The 17,666-nt window shown below is 42.8% G+C and overlaps 1 protein-coding gene across 1 annotated transcript in view; it reads left to right on the plus strand.

Annotated features, from left to right (window-relative positions):
* The window catches only part of Anxa2 (annexin A2), a 39,830-nt gene that overhangs the window by 1,071 nt on the left and 21,093 nt on the right, over positions 1-17,666 (plus strand). The window contains exons 2-3 of the mRNA XM_047538535.1: positions 9,503-9,561; positions 12,520-12,619. Of these exons, the coding sequence (XP_047394491.1) occupies positions 9,514-9,561; positions 12,520-12,619 (148 nt within the window). The 5' untranslated portion in view covers positions 9,503-9,513. The remainder of the gene's footprint in view (positions 1-9,502; positions 9,562-12,519; positions 12,620-17,666) is intronic.

A 17,666-nucleotide genomic window follows, 5' to 3' on the forward strand; every position in this document is an offset into this window, starting at 1 on the left:
ATTTTTGTAGTAAGACTTGCCGTGTTGAAGCTGTGGGTGTCTGAATCTGGTAAAAGCAGTGACCACAGAGGTGCACACGGGCCTTTACACGCAACTTTGCAGGAACTCTTGGAATCCAAGGGCTTGGGTCTCAGACACTTTACTGATGGCTTCCCCACAATTGTGCTGTTCCGACTGTCCTTAAAGAATGTTATAGCAGTTGCTTAGGTTCCAAGGCTAGCCCAGAGAAACTTTTTCAAACTTGTACTGTATTTCAGAGCTACCTAATTTCCGTTGGAGAAGAGGAAGTGGGCGGGTGAGGGTCCATACTCGAAGAGGGAGAATAAACCACTGAAATATTTTTCAGGGTTTTTTGTTGTTGTTGTTGTTGTTGTTTGTTTGTTTGTTTTAAAAATCATCTTGATTAAATTATTTTAATTGGAAAATTGTGTGTCTTTGCTGCCTCTCCGTTCTCCCTCCCCCTGCTTCTTTCCCCTGGGGGCTGCGGAGTGAATCCATGGGTGCTCTGCCACTGAGCTACATCCACAGTGGTTTTTATTTTCTATTTTAAGAAAAGAGCTCTCTAGGTTGCAATCTGACCTTGAACTTGTGGTTTTCTTGCCTCAGCCTCAAGTAGCTGGGATTACAGGTGTGCACCACTGCATCACCTCTACATTTTCCTTTCTCCACTGATCCTCTTCTTGACATGTTAGAATCACCATCCAGGGAATCACCATTCAGCCTTGTACAGTTTGGCGGCATTATTTCCTCTTCCCCATTTCAGTGTATGTACTCAGACCAGATTAGAAACTAGCACATTGGATCAGTACTAGGTTAAAATTGGTTGGTGGTCCTAAAATTCTCAACAATTCAGAGGAGTTTTGTTTTTGTGAGAACAAGAACAAAACCTTGTTAACCTAAATGGATCTGCTGTTTTTGGAATTGGAGGCTATGGAATTAAAGAACCATAAGGTGAAGGAAGATTTTAGGTGAAACCAGGACCCCACAGGTGCCCTGCCCTGGGACATTCCTGCTTAGGGGTTTTTTGCCTTCTTCTAAATACATCTATTATCATTTCAAGAGTTTCTCTAAAGCATCATTACCTCTGCAGTAGAAGGGTGTGACCATGTATGCATATTTTTAAATTTTTCAACTGGAGTTTTATAATTTAGTGACTTGCCTGTAGTCGATGCCCAGCAAATATTGCTAACTCACTATCTCTATCAGGAATTTAGTCTTGGCCTGGAGTCGCAATATTTAGCATTTGCCTGTTGGAGCTATCCAAGTACCCCATTGATTGACATTAGGCTTGCAGTCATGTCCATTCATTTCCTGACTAATTTCTGATGTAAGTAGTTTTCCTGGTAAGGTAGATACTCTTCTGTAATTGCTATTGATTTTGGGGCTGTGAGTTCTAGGCGCCTATAGGCCTAGAGTCTGGTACTAATGCACTGTCAGTGGCCTTTGTTCTCACTTTTTGCTTGTGTAGGGCAGAGGACCTGCTGAGGCCTTTTTTTTACTCTGCTGAGGGTAAGTGTGTCACAAAAGGAGTCTCAGGCTCTAGCAGGCAGCTTTAAAGATCATTTTGTCCCACAAAACATCTACAAAGCACCTACTGTGTTCCACTCAATTATAGGCACTAGGAGTATAACAGGGGACAAAACACACACACGCAAACAGTCCATGCTCAAAAAACTTTATTGGGGAGAAAAAGGAAAGTGAAAAGATAGATGGGTAGTATAAACAGTAATTGTATTTTTTAAATGTCATCTTTCTCCAAATTAATGTTCATTTGCAAATGGCTGGGGCTCTTCTCTCCTTCAGTGCATCTTTTTCATAGACTGAACTTCAGATTCAGCTCCCCTAGAAGTTGTATTATTTAAAGTGATGGCAACTTAACCTGCCTTCCTGATCTGATTGTGAGAGTTAATTAGAAATTGGATATTTCTCTATTTTTGCACATGGGAATCATCTTCCTTCATTTTTCCCTGGTGCCGCACCCTGTTCTAGTTGTAGGCCACTCAGAGGAAATTCCAGTTCTTAAAAAAAAAAAAAAAAAAATTATTTCCGCCCATTCACCCGTCTGGTAGGTTTTTCCTTCTTCTATTGCCAGAGGCAGTCCTCATCTACTTTGTTTAGGGTCTGATCATCAGGAGGGGTTGGGAGATGCCCACACTTGTGATTCTGGGTGGTTCTACTGGAGATTACCTCCAAATCTCCCTTTTAGGGTACACCCCTGAAACTTTTAAGCCATCTGAGCTCTACCTTGTTAGAGCAGAAACCCATAGCCCCCTGAGCAGTCTTAAGTTCTGATCCCAGATCTGGTGTGGAACACTCTGAACCTAGGGAGTGGCTGTGACAGAACCCTTTGTCTCCTTGCCACACCCAGACTATACACTCACAGCTCAAAGGAAAGTCCCAAGGCCACTTGCGTGTTCTGCTTCCTTGCTGCTATCTCACTTGCTTCATTTCCAAAGAAGGTGAAGGTTACATTCTCAAGCTGTCCTGTGCTAGGACTCAAGTAGCCGCTGTACCATCAGTGATCTACTAGGCTTTACAAGACTCAGAGGCTGGCAACTGGAACCCTGAACTAGGAATATATAAAACTGGACCTGCATTTGAACGTTCAGTCTGAAGGAGAGAAAGGTAATTGAGGAAAGCAAGTATGTTAGAAAAGAAGAAAAAAATAAACCTTCTGAATTGGAAAGACCCACTATGTGTAAACCATTCCAAGATGTAGTTAATTACCTACTGTGCATCAGGGACCCGTTCACAGACCTTGGAGATTAAGTCAGAAGGCCCGGTTGCCAACACTGTTGAAGACGACCTTCACACTCAACTCTGATGTTTCATAGATCCATAAGGAGCCGCAGGAGCAAAAAGCAAATCTGGTGTGTGAAAAAGTTGACACTCATTATGATTTTCTCCTAAATCTCATTTGAATGTCATCCCATCCACATACAGCCCTGGTGGAAGGAACTTGGAGAAGTGGTGGGACAGTGGTGAGCAAGTTTGGAGGAGAATTAACAGTCCAGTTTGATTTCTGTGTAAGGAGTATATGTGTAGAAGGTGTTTAAAGAAAGGTGGGTAAATTCCAGAGTGTGGAAGATCTTGAATGCTGAAGTTGAGGTTTTTTCTGGAAGCAACTGGGCCCTGTTGAAAGCACAACATACAGGCCATAAGACACCGCAATTGAATTGTAAATGTGAAGGACTATATTTCCCAACTCTTGATAGTGCTCCATGCCAAGTGACATTATTCTTCCTGCTGATCTCTTCCCACCCCCTCCATCCTCATGAGACTGGCAGTGAGAAGCTCTGAGAGCAAGAAGCTGCAATGGGTCTGTGGGTCACAAACAAATATTGATTCAGCTCAGGCAGCAAAAGAGACAAGCTTGAGCAAGTGCTGCAGGGGCTTCCTGCTCAGTTGATCAAGGCCACTGGGCAGAATTCCAGGAATTCTGGGGAATGACTTGGCCCTATGACTCAAGCATTAATCAAGACCATAAGAGCAAGGAGAAAAGTATGTGCTTCCAAGAAGCTTCTATTAAATAAAGATGAGTTAGGGGGCTGGAGGGTGGAGTACGGTGGGGACTCCCCTCCCCCCTCATTCATGCTTTTTTTTTTTTTTTGGTTTTAAAAGTCTGGTGTTTCCAGTCAACTGTAGTGTCCAGGACAGACTGTAATGTCCAGGACCACGTAGTAAGGGCTTTGGTGGGGAAACCCCACCCTCCACATTCCCACCCGCACTCATTTTTGTTTTAAAATCCTCATTTGTGTCATCCTGTTCCTGATTGATTCATCTTGGTTGCTAGGGATCTGTTTTGTGGTAACCCAATAACACTCTACGTTTCGGCTACAAGTGGGTGTGTTTCCGAAACTGCTGGGTTAGACTCAGATTCGACTCTGCAGACTAGTCCTGTAGAAACACGTTTTTGTTTGTGTGTTTTTTTAAATTAGTATTTGTGCTTTCTGGACCTGGTTCTTCTTAGTTCCAGTTCAGTGAAACTTGTACTTAATTTGAAGTGTTGACTTTTTAGTTTTACTTTGTTTCAACATTTTGCAACCTCATTTTGCTTTCATTTTGGGGGGAGAAATTAAAATGACTTCATTTGAAAAAAAAGAAAAAAACTACTCCCTTTGTACTTTTTTTGTTGTTGTAACTCTGATCTTGGAGGGAAATAGTAAAATCCAATAAAATCTGTGGTTTTCTTTTTTAAAGGACAACCTCTAAGTTATCTTTAATGTAGTCTTATGTTAAATTTAAACGATTCCCTTTTCAATAGCTGCACAAATTTCATTACTGGCAAGTTTTAAGCCCTAAGAACTTGTCTCATCAGGCAATTAACAGTCTCATTTATTAATCTTTTCAAGGCCAGAGGAAACTGTATGTTCCCTTCATTAGGGTGGAGCCCAGTGAGTCAGTTTTCCCACTCCAGTGCTGAATTATTTCAGACCTGCATGAGGTGGGCATGGCTCTTTCAGTAAAGTCTCCTTGTGCCTCTTTGGTTTATTTTCCTAAATAGAAACACTTTCCCTGATAAAGGGCCATTTTAAAAATGGTAGTCTAAGTACCCAGCCCTCCCTTGGGAACTGAGGGCCCTGGTATGCAGAGGTACGCATCAGCAGATCCACTTGCCTGATATTTCTTTCTTGTTTGCAAGTTGAAACCAGTTGGTCAACTGGGTGAGGTTGAAGCTTAAGAAGAGTGATGCAGACTGAAGTTTTCATTTTCTGGAGAGAAGTGTACCGGATAGGAGGACTGGTTCTGCTTTTAAAGCATTCATGAATTTTACACAGTGAGAAGGAGTTAGTAGAAGTGGAATTATCTCATGGCACACAGATTTCATTTTAATCCCATTCCCAACAATAGGTACACGAAAGGCAGAGGAATTGCTTTGGTTAAGAAAATCCAGGCTCCAGAGCAAGTGTTTGGGTGAACAGGTAAATGAAGTATTTGGTCCCAATGACTTTGACCTTTCGACCCTCTGGGACGTTTCCATATCCTATGGTAGCTTTGCCCCATTCAGGCACTTACACAGGGCACCACATTGGACATGACTTCTTTGCAAACCTGCCCTCTGGTTCTCCCGCCACCCTGGGCTATTCTTCCCCTTCCCATCTCCCTAGGCCTTCCCCATATTTCTTTGGCTCAATCCTCCCATGGTGAGTCACCCCTCAGGAGCCTAGACCTCCCTGCCTCACCTATGGAGCCCCGAGCTGATCTCATTCTATTCCTTTCATCTTTGTCTCTATATCTTACTCTCCAGGAATGAAAAGCCATTGTGGTGAGGTCTGAAGGACAAAGGCCCAGGACTCTGGGTTCTGGCTCTCCCTCTGCTGTTCTCTCACCAGGGACCCTAGGCTAGTCTCTCAGGTGTCCACCAGAAGGGCAGGAGACTGCATCTCATAATTTTGTATGTATCTCTCACTGCTTTTAAGGTAGTACAGGTCCAGAGTGTGCTTATGGGTTTGTGGATTGATTCCTTGAATATCACCAGTGTTTGTAACCTAGGATGGCACTGCAGAGACTTTTTTTCCAAGAGTGGCAGCACACAGACACATTCTCCCTAGTCAAAGGTACTATATTAAACTAATGTTTTAACATACAGTGTGAGTGGCAAAGCCAGCCAACTGTTGCTTCTAGCAAGGCAGCGGTGGTACTCAGAGTGATTTTGCATTGCCAGGGGCGTTGATGAAGTGAAGAAGCAAAGATGAAAATGTGTTTGCCATTAAATTTGCATGAAATTGGCAATATTTATACAGATGGGCACTTGCCTGGAGTATTAGCAAACTTCCTGGATATTGCTTTGCGGTCAGTGTGACTTGTGATTATTGTCACACTTTCATTTTTTTATGCAGAATGATTATAAATAATGTCAATTTTACTTATACAAAACAGCAACTCATTGTTTTTAGACTCTTATTTAGTACCCAGAGATATTCTTAAATTTGGGTGGGGAATGGGACTCTGAAGGGGAGATGAGATATAACATGCCCTTTACTGCTTTGAATCATACTTGGGTATCTGCCATTTGATATTGCCACATGGAGGCTGGAGGCAGGGGGACCCAAGATGCCCTGGATGGATGAAGTAGTATCAAAAATTGTTTCTGGCATTGAAGTCAGGAGAGAGCTATGTGATGTCATTGGAGCAGATGCCAAGGTAGTAGTGACTCAGGGATGGACAGAGTTGCTGTCAGGAGGGTGGGGGTAAGGTGACCTGAGAGGAAGCAGGAACCAACTCACTGTAGAGGAGAGTAGTCCTGTGTTTGGGGAGAGGTGAGGAGTAATTTGGCTTCATTTTCCTTTAGCTAAGTGGAGGAAGGTGAGGTTGGCTTCTGATATAATCTCTAAAGGTTGGGTTCTGCTGGAGTAAGGGGAAGACACAGGACTGATTTTGAACTATTTGATAAATGTCACACAGGATAGGGTTGAGAAAAGAACAGCCCAATTACAAATGGCGAAACAAAGCAGAATTCATGGGACTTTAAAAAAATCCCTGTTATTTGTCTTTTCAAGGTGTGACTGTGGGAGAAAAGTTAGCATGAATGAAGCATGTGTTTGATTTATACAGTGGGGGAGAGGGGTGGGGATGTGGGACATGGTTAGTCATCTGTCTACAAATGCAGTGCTCAGAGCTAGAAAGACATCTTGAAAGAACAATTCAGTAAAAGCTTATTGTGGCTCTATCATTGAGATTTCCCAAACGTCAGAACCAATGTGAGGGTTCACTTTCCTTTTGCTGAGGAGTAGAGGATTTAATAAAGAAGTGGAATTTAATCTACACTTTGTACGTGGAAACCACTCTGCAGCTCTAACTTACTGATCCCCTGTTTTGTTTTTGTTCTTGTTTGGCCCTTTTTTTTGCGGGGTGGTGGTGGGGGCAGGTACCCGGGATTGAACTCAGGGGCACTCAACCACTGGCCACATCCCCAGCCTATTTTTATTTTATTTAGAGACAGGGTGTTACTTGAGTTGCTTAGTGCCTCCGTTGCTGAGGCTGCCTTTGAACCCAAGATCCTCCTGCCTCAGCCTTCCGAGCCTATGGGATCATAGGTGTGCGCCACCATGCCTGGCTTGTTTGGCACTTTTATTCCTTTGTTACTTACAGTAGTGCTTGGAATTCTGCCAAGCAGATGACAGCAGTCATCTCTACCTTAGTTATTCTTAGACTGAAGGATACTGTTGAGACCCTCTTCTTGGTCCAAGTTGAAGTTGGAGTTTTCTTGTTCTATCAAGGAAGATTCTAACTTAATGTCTTTGCAAGAAATTTCAAAACTAGGCTTGAACTGACCTGACTTCTGCAATGATTTTTGGATTAAGACTGAGCTATGGCTCTTTGGGATCCCCTAAATCAGTACTTCCCAATAGAAATTGTACAAATTGCTTATGCAATTGCAAATTTTCTAGTATCCACATTTTAAAAAAGTGAAAGAAACAGGTAAAATTAACATTTTATTTAATGCAGAATATGCAACATGTAATTATAATATATAATCAGTATAAAATTATTAATAAGAAATTTTGCATTCTTTTTTTTCCATGCTAAGTCTTAAAAATCCAGCATATCCTTTATACTTAGGGTATATGTTAGTTTGAACTGGTCATGTTTCAAATGCTTTGGAGCCACACGAAGCTGGTGGCTAGTATACTGGGCAGTTGAGCTATTGAACAAGACTTTTTAAAAATGTTCTTTATTTTTTTAGGGCACTTTTAGGTTCACAGCAAAGCTGAGCAGAAAGTGCAGGGAATTCCCATATCCACAGTACCCCCCACTCACCCCCACACAGGCACAACCTGCCCACTTTTGTCATCTTACACCACAGTGGTAGATTTGCTAGAATCAGTGAACCTATACCGACATGTTATCACCTAAGTCCACAGTTTATGCTAGAGTCCACCCTTTGTCTTGTATGTTCTGTGGACTGTGACAAATATAGAGTGGCATGTGTCCCCCATTATAGTGCCTAACAGAATAATTCCACTGCCTTCACCGTTTCTGCACTTCACCTCTTCATCCTTTCCTCCCCACAACACCTGGCGACCACTGATCTTTTTACTGCCTCCACAGTTTTAACCTTTTCCAGAACATCATGAAGATGGAATCGTAACAGTCGTAGCCTTTTCAGATTGGCTTCTTCCACTTAAAAATAGGCATTTAAAGTTCCTTCTTATGTTCATGGGTCAGCAGCTCATTTCTCTATGGCACTGAATCCTATTCCATTTTCAGGATAGCACAGTGTGTTTATAGAGCTGGACTTTTTACATACCAGAATTGTACCCCAGTGCGGGGATACACTGGGGAGAGGAGGCAGTTGGAAAGGCTGTGATTGCCTTCTTTGCCTGACTTCAAAAGCTTGTGTGGATATCAGGAAAAGAGGAGTGGTCTACAAATGCTCAGGATGAAAATCTTGCAGAAATACCTGGATAACCACACATACAGATGAATCCTCTCCTCCCGTACCCCTCCACTCCGCCCCAATGTAGGGGTTGGATTCTACTTGGTCCAAAACACTCCTGTAAGTTGGTCAATGTCAAGTATTGTCTCCAAACTGGTTTTCTGAAAATATTTAGACTGAGCAAGGCATTTGAAGAGAATAGAAAGCTGAATTTCTGTGCGTATCCTTCCCTTGATCAAAGAATATTAAATAAAAAGAAAACCAAAGAGGTAATTGCTACAATTTAAATGTCACTCCTGCCTATTCCAGGATGTAGCTCTGCTCTGCTCTGTTTTTATTTTGGAGTGATTATGCAGAATGACCTGTCTTGTCTGAGTTAAAATAAATTCACTGCCAGTGGAGCACTCCTCGTGGTAGGGGGTGGGTGTATCAATTCCAGAACTGTCTGACTGCCAAGCTGGGTGTCACTGCCTGATAAGTGTATTAACTAGAAGAGGAGGACTTCGTTGCCACCATTTTGAATCTTAGATACAGATTTCAATCCTCTATGGCATGAATTCATGTTAGAAAATCTGTCTTGTCTTTTTTTTATAAACAGTGTAATATCTTCTAAGCACCACTGAACTAAGGAAAGAATTGTGAACCTAGTGATTATGGGGTCCATTAGGAACAGGCCAACATGGAAATACTAGTGGTTTCAGTTCATATGCATAGTTTCTCGTCCTTTCTCAAAATGTTAAATTACTTGTGAGAAACAGAGAAGTAGCAATGGCTGATGGCTTGTCACTTTGGATGAGAAGTGGAAGACTTTGCTCTATCCTGTTTGAACTAGTCGCACTAGCTTATGAGCAGATGGTTTCGTGTTCACGGGTCACTCTCCCCAGGTCCTGTTTAACTAGAACAAGAAATGTCTAGATTAGTCCTCCATTCCAAACCTAAGGCAAGCCACCTCTAGTTTCACTTTTCCCAGTCATAAGATGGGAATTGTATCTCTGAAAAAATTGTTCTAATATCTTCAGATGAAATGGTTCAAGAAGTAGAAATTAGTATAATGAATCACTGTGCTTCAGGGGAAAGGAAAGCCTCTTTGTAAAGACTTCTGTTGTACCTTTTTTTTTCCAGTTTCTTTCAAAATGTCTACTGTTCATGAAATCCTGTGCAAGCTCAGCTTGGAGGGTGATGTAAGTATATAATTTTTCACTTTGTGTAATTTCTCAAATTGTGTATCTCTGCATAATGGTGCTATTTCCCCCCAATATCTAAGGAAAATGGGGATAAAATTTAATCATTATTTTGTTTCCCATTCTTCCTCATTACTTTTGCTATTTATTACTAGTAGTTCAACTTGAAAGATATTTTATGACACTAAAACCTTTCTTGGTATCAACACTAAAGTTGGACAGAGGGAGATGGGGATGACTGGCATTATATTCTGCCATTCTTATCACTTCAATGGTAATCATGGTTATGATGGTACAGAATTTTTTAATATTATGCCCCAGGGTTTTAATCATGCTCAGCATAAGTTTCAGCCACATCAAAAAATGATTCTGCCACTTTTGGGCTTCTTAAAGTGTCTAGGAAGTTATTTCAGACAAGGACCTATACTGTTCTTTTTTAAAATTTAGCACCTAGGAAAAATTTTCTCCAAAAAAAAAGTCTGGATGTTTCTTTTCTTTTTCTTTATGAAATAATGAAATTATAATACACCATATTTCATTTTTTGCTTTGGCTATCAGGGAGCTCAGAATGAAATTTGTCTTTCATAGCAAATGTGTGACTGGACTTTTGTTACATTTGCTTCTTCCTTTTGTAATTAACATCTTAAAAACTATCCATAAAGTGAATAAAAGCACAAATGTTTAGAATCTAGTGGAGTATACATTATGAAAATGTGGGACATCTCATAAGGCAGACGTCTTTCAGGCCATCTTGGCAGAAAGAAGATGAAGACTCAGCTCTGATCCTAGTTTTTAGCTATATCCTGAAGACATTTCACATGTTCTCTCATTCAACTTAAAGTTCAAAGAAACATTTAAGAGGGTCAGCAACAACTTGGGTCACGTGATACAAATCCTCCAGATTGTGGTGATTGCCATTAACACGTTCCAATGAACACGGGACAAGCCCAGTTTATATGGAGGTATAGCCTGTACAGGGTTGTTTGTTTTGTTGTTTAAAATCTTTCCTCTTCTTGGAACTGGTGCCCGCTGTTGTTGGCCACAACATCTTCAGCATGTTAAGGCTTGTACAAGTCCAGGTATTATGTAATTTGTTTCTCTAATGGATTTGCTCATTAGATGGTTTTCAGCATCAAGTTTCTCCAGAAGGCTTTTCACGTAGCCTTTGAAATCACTCCAGTATGATAAACTTCTCTGGGTGCAGAGATGGGTCTGAAATAGAAAACATCACTTATTACCCAGTACTTTGAGGGAAGAAAAGATCACTTTTGCCCCAATAATTTAATTTGCAGACAAGTGGATTTTATAGGTAATAGGTTCAATTAGCCATATAATTTTGTTTCTAGAGATACTTTAAAACTACATAAAACTTTTCCCCATGCACTGTTCTTTTGGAATAAGATGACATACCTCCTGACAAATGAAGCTGTGGATGAGGTGGCTCAATGGCCAGGCTATCTGCCTTTCAAATAAGTACCTGATGGCACTCTTAATAAATGTGAAAATAACTTTCCTTACTTTTCCACCTGCATTCTGTAGCTATCATAGCAAAACCATATGTATTTCAAACAACACATACAGCCTTCACATTTTCCTGGCTATGTGCTCCATTTTTATTAAGTTAATCTTACAGGAAAGTTTAAGTCATGTAATTAGACGAAACATGCTTTACTAATCTGTTTCAGAATTTTAAATATTAACTGGATTCACTGTCCAAGATGTTCCTCTCAAATGTGTTTTGGAACACATGTCTAATCCTGAATTTAGATTCCTAATGTGTCCTGGGAGACATTTAAGAGGGTGGCATCTCAATTGCTCTCCTGAGTAACCTCACTACTGATAAAGTTCACTGGTGCCCGTGCTGGCCTGGTTCGTGATGCGATGCCCGTGGGTGGAGAGGTAGGCGAGGACACCTCTGTGTGTTGACCCTTCACGGAAACTGCACCAAGGCCCTGTCATCCCATTATGTGGGCAGTGGGGAGGGGGCGGGGAGGAGGTTGTAAGATAGAGAGCCTTGGCCTGGAGGATGGGGCCATTGGTGGAGGGCTCTGTGGCCATTAGCTGACCAAAGCCACAACGTCCATCTTCTCTGTCTGTGCTTTGCTTTGGGACTAGATAGCATTTCAAAGAAGGAAGGAAGTTAAGGCCATGGTCCTTCTCTCAGTCTGGAGTAGGGTGGGGGTGGTAGGGAGAGACCTGCCATCCATCAGTTCAGGGAGAGTCATGGGCTCTGAAAAGTGTTGGAAAAGGAAGAGGGATGGTGGCTTAAAAGGTAGTAAGAAAAAAAAATTGCTAGGCAGAGTGGTAGGCAGAGGAGGAACACTGAGAGGCAGGAGAGAGAGGAGAACAGGAAGTTGGCAAACCTAAGAGGATGTGGGCCGGCTTGCCAGACCACCTTTGTGCCACAGTGGTGTTCAAAGCATGGGGTGGCAGAGGAAGGTGCTTCTCTTGCTTACCTGATAGAGACTTGTGGGTAGGCATTTGACATTTGCTTTTTAAAGAATTGGGAGCTCAGCAATACAGGCCCCGCAGACATTCATGTGTCTGCACCAAAAACTTGCATAACACACTAGTTGTTTGGGCTTATTCATTTTCAGCTTATCTTGAATTGTTGCTAGTTTAGTTTAATGGTCTTCAGAGCCTTCCTGAATAAATGCTGGTCTCAGTCCCCAGGCTGGCCTTGCCTCCTTTGAGATCTTCCTAAAAGGAAGATGGCAAGTGAAAATACAGACAGCATATTCTAAACTGGCTCATCCTCTGAGGAGGGAATTCTTATTAGAAAAAATGCACTTTCTTATCCAGTATGTGATGGCATGGTACAACTTACCTCATTACCTAATAAAATAATGATTTGAATCATTAAAAGAAGCAGTAGTAAAAAAAAAAAAATCTGTTTTAGGAATTGTTACTTGGGAAGGATTTTAATGTGTTATTTGAGTGTGTGTGTTTTCATCGTAGCACTCTACACCCCCAAGCGCCTATGGGTCGGTCAAAGCCTACACCAATTTCGATGCTGAGCGGGATGCTCTGAACATCGAGACGGCCATCAAGACCAAAGGTAGGCCCTGTGTTTATCTTCTTGTCAGGGTCTCACCAAGACATTCTGAGTCGCCTCTTGATTCTCTGCAAACCTCCATCCATTGGTCAGTTGAGTTGTCTTCAAACTTTAAGGAAGTGGACCCAGACCTGCCCAGCCCACATCCCCTACCCTGCTCAGACTTTCCTTCCCTCCCCTCCTTTCCTCCCATCCCCTGATTGGAGAGAAATGCTACAATATGAGGTAATGTTTAACCAAATATTGTGGAAAAAGGGAAACACGTTAAGAACCAAGGCTGATCCGGTGTGTGTGCTTTGGTCTGGGTGCTTCCGTTTGAGTCCCTCTTTCATAAGGAAGGAGCCCATGGGTCCCTAAGGGCCTTTCTTGTCTGATTTCCCATGCATTTCTTTATATTTGTTGGAAAAATGCTGTGAAGACTTCACTGCTTGACCTAATGAGTGAAAAATCCAGGCTTCTTTCTCTCCCTGTAAGGGATGCTCATCCTCAGACTTGGAGCTCAGGTGAGAAGGGCTGTCTGACTAAGAGCGTGCCCTTGAGTTCCAGGGTGAGTAGGAGGGGACCAGGCCACGTAAAAGCCTCCTTTTTGAAACAAAGCAAATAAAACACTTAATTAGTTAGAGTTGAGCAAGAACTCTGGTCATCCTGTTGTTTCCCCGACCTCCAAAAGTGCATGTTCAGACCTTTCTGCTCATGCTAATGAATGAACCATTCGGGATTGGCCCATCCTGTGAACCCTTGGAAGCAGTAGCTATTGTGGGAATTCTTAGGATGTGGGAAGTTTTAAGGTTTCCCTCCCTGCTTTGGACAAAGCACGTCCTTCCACCACGAGGCTACAATGAAGTGCAGATGAGACCTAGCAGTTAGAGCAGCTGCTGGTCCTTGGCTCTGCTGAAGAGCCATGTCACATCTCCCTCTAAGTAGAGGATTTTTGGTTGTGACCCACTTATACAATTCACAGCAGTTCATGGAAGGACCAAGAAACGGCAACCAGGAGGATCTGGGTACCTTGAACTAGGGTAACATAGGTGTCAGTTAATGTGTATACTTGCCACCAGTACCCCTTCACTCTAGAACTGCCTCATGTCAGAGGGTAAATTGCATGCTGCTATTTTCCTAAAAGCCTTGGAGAACCTGGTGACTTCGTTTTGAGAGACAGAAGAGTAGAAAGATCCAGTGATGTCCTGCAGTTCTAACAAGACATGGGGGGGCGGGTATATCATCTGCTTCTTCAACATCCTTTCATTCCGTGGGAACACTATGGGCCACCCTTAGAAAGGCTTCCAGGACAGGTGAAAAGAAAGTAGTAGGATCCTAATTAGACCTTTAAAAGGTTATTTTCTTTAATGCTTTAAAATAACTATTCTCGTCAAAAGTCACTAATCAGAAACTTTAAATCTGCAGGGCTACCTCACTACAGTCAGTTCTAGTCACAGTGGCACATAGTGAATGAGAGCGTGTGTGGTCCCGGGTTCCAGTCCTGCCTCTGCTGCTCACTAGTGATCCGAGTGAGCAAACACTGGACTTGTTAAGACTCGTTGTCCTTACTGTAGAGAACAGCTGCAGCTCCCACCCCACAGGGCACTAAGCATGGTGCCTGGCATAGAGCGGGCTCAAGAGACATTACCTTAAACCCACAGACAGACACAGGCACATGGCCTGCTTTCCTAACATTCACCTCTTTCACTATTGGGTGTGCCTAGATTCTTGTGGTTTCCCAACAAGCTGTTGCAGAAACACTTGAAGTTTAACAGTTAACTCATTTGACAAAGATGGTGGTGCCTTTAACGAGCTTGGGATAAAGGGAGCTTTTATCCCCGCATGAGAAAGCCTTCAGCCCACTGGAATGTAAGGATTGCGCAAATGAACTCTGGTCACAGCTGAAACACTCATGTTAATAAAAATACCTTCAGGCTCTTTCTGGGTTAGTAGGAAAATACTGTAGTCCCCAGCAGAAATGTCTGGAGGGCTGAGAGTGGATTCCTGCATTCCAGTTTGGTCTGAAGCAGCTGATCATCATTATGGTCATGGCTATTTATTGAATGCTCCTGATGGGCACTTGAGGCGCAGTCAGCTTAGGTGAGCTTCGGAATCATTTGGATGGAATGTTCTATCAGTCCCAGTTTATGGGTGACATAGTTCAGGATGGACATGCTCCACGTCCCTTGGCCTTGGTTTATACAGGGATTACAACACTGCTCTGCCCAGCCCCAGGCATGTGTTCTTAGGCACTACCATGATTTGGCACCCAGCTGTTGGGATTGGACTTTTTTTTTCTTTGCCTTCCTTTATTTTCAGGCATGAAAAACATGATCCTGAGGTCATCTGATATGTTTTACATTTGTGGTCCAGTTTTGGTTTAGGTCCCCTCTTTTTTGTTTTTCCAGATTTAATGTTTAGTGACTTTCACTTTGGACCACTTTTTATCATTTATTTACTTATTTTTGGAGCATAGTGGTTTTAGAGAGTAACTATTCCCTTAAGTCCATTGGTCCTTTAGAATAACTCTTATACTGGCAGTATTTTTTTTAAAAATATTTTTACTAGTTGTTGATGAACCTTTCTTTATTTGTATGCAGTGCTGAGACTCGAACCCAGTGCCTCACACGTGCTAGGCAAGTGCTCTACCACTAAGCCACAATCCCAGCCCCAGTAGTATTTTTTTTTTTTTTTTTAAACCTGAAATCTTTTGAGCTACTTGAGAGTCTGAGGAAGGAGGATCACAAGTTTGAAGTCAGCCTGGGTAACTTTGTGAGGCACTGTCTCAAAAAGGGCGGGGGATGTAGCTCAGTGGTAAAGCACTCGCCTAATCCCCAGAACGCCCCCACCAACCGCCGCCACACACACACATAAGCTTTAGTAACCAATATAGAATTAATTCATTTCCTTTCTTGCATTTTCAGTATATTCTGTATTTTCCAGATTTTCTCTGACATGTATCACCTTCAAGTGGAAGGCAGCAAACTTTACTGAAAACAAAAATGCAGTATTAATCAGGAAGGGTGACAACCATTTGGTTCCTTTCTCCTCCCCCTGATTTTTTAAATAACTAACACCCCTTAGAAAATGAACTAATTGTGATCTTACTGTAATTAAGAAGTTCCGGCCACACCTTGACCCACCTCAAACTCTGTGGGGAGTCAGCCTTTCCTTAACATCAAAGGCGACACAATGTAAACCTTAAACGCTGAGACAAACACAAGCCAAATGACCAAAAGATAAGTCTCTGCACCTCCTCCTCTCCTCCATAAGGCAGCCTGCGTGCCTGCCACCTGCAGAGCAGGCAGGGACATCCCAGCTCCATCTGATGTACACTAACTGTGTGCTCTGGGAAGGAGAGCTGGGAGCAGGTCACCCGTGGCAGATTAGTTAATGTGTTGCCATTAAACACAAGGCCTGTGAGCAGGCGCAATGCTAGGAGGAGCAGAGTCGCAGAGATCTGTGGCCTAAAGGTCCCGAGGAAGTTCTTACCCTCCCTCCCCCCAGCCCCACCTGTAGGCTGTGTTGGCAGCTGTCTTTAATGGGTCCCTCTGCCACACCCAATGCACATTCTCTTTCTGGCTTCACCTCCAGCTCTATCTGGTGCTCCCAACAGATGGGCCTCTGCCTTGGATCCTGCAGGACTGCGATGCCCCCTTCCTCCTGCTCCTAACGCCCACACAGCTGCTGCTCACCTCTCTGGCCTGAGTGCTGCTAGCTCTTCTTCAGGCCTTCTCTGAGGAGGCGGCAGAGTCGGTGATTCCTTGGCCTGCTTCCTCTTTCTACTTTACATCCTCGTTTATGTCTCTTGGCACATTGTGTTGTGATATTTACCTCTGCATTTGTCTCTTCTTAAGGACAAGGATTTTATTTCATAAAACTTTTCAATGTCCAGGCTCTTAGACTATGTGAGGTGGTAAAACTTTAACCTCAATCGTAGTCAAAAAGTGCTATTTACCCTACAGGTGAATGTGGGTGAGCAGGGACACCTGAGGCAGCATAGGTAGTTTCAGAATCTAGATGATATCCAGAAAGGATTATAGTCCCCAGCGAGCTCTGATCTGTGTGTAGGGTCTGAATTCAGTTCCCTCTCCTAAGTCGGCTTTGTTTCTGGTTTGAAAGGATTTGAGTGCGTTACCTAAGCCAAAGCATGGTTGCTCTGTGTGCGCTCTGGCTTGAGGTAGGCTATGCAATTACTTATGTTAATTCACGTCTAGTTAGAAACTGAGTTAAGCCATGCAAAAGTGGTAATATTGCTTAATTAACAAGAGGTTTCTGAGATTTAATCTGTAGGAGTCTCTTGGTCTACATTGGCCTTGGGTTAAATATATACTGTGGATTGTACAACACAGCTGTGAATGGTTTACCATATGGGTCCAAATAACTAGAAAGGAAAGTCAGCTAAATTAGAAAAGGATGAATCTAGACTACATAAAATAGGTTGTAATTAGCAGCAGCACAACCCCCAAGTTAGTGTAAGTGCCAATAAACTGGCACAGCTTTGGTCTCTCTGGAAGGGGAGGGTGATGAATTGCTCTATTATTATTGCCACTCTTGAATTTAGCAGTATTTGTGTTCTCCGGAAGGGGTGCAAAAGCGGGTGATTTCCCCCCACCCTTCTCATAAGCACAAATATAGAAGCATAACTGTGGCAAGTTTTTGCACTTATTTTCTTCTTATACTTTCAAAATAGAACTGCTTAAGATTTCCAGCATGGCCAAAAGATTAACATCCCATGCACTGGCAAGTGAGCCAGCACCTGTATTTTGGGTTTCACCTGCACACCTGGAGCGATTCCTTCCTTCATCTGAGCACAGCAGTGAGGCATATATTCTCTTGAGGGCACCAGGAGGCAGGTTGGCTGGGAAAAGGGCCTCCCACCTGTAAGATTGGGGTGATGAGGAGCCAGACCTAGGAGAGCCAGCCATGGAGTGAGAGCACACCTGTGAGAAAGGTTTTCAGGACCCGTGTGGCCCAGTGCGTTCTCTCCTCGTGGAAGGAGCGCCTGAGTCCACCCTTCCCCATTACTAAGGCCTTGTTTTTTTGTCTCTGCATTCAAATTTACTTGAGA

The sequence above is a fragment of the Sciurus carolinensis genome, chromosome 2, assembly GCF_902686445.1.
Source record: "Sciurus carolinensis chromosome 2, mSciCar1.2, whole genome shotgun sequence".
Taxonomy (NCBI): Eukaryota; Metazoa; Chordata; class Mammalia; order Rodentia; family Sciuridae; genus Sciurus; species Sciurus carolinensis.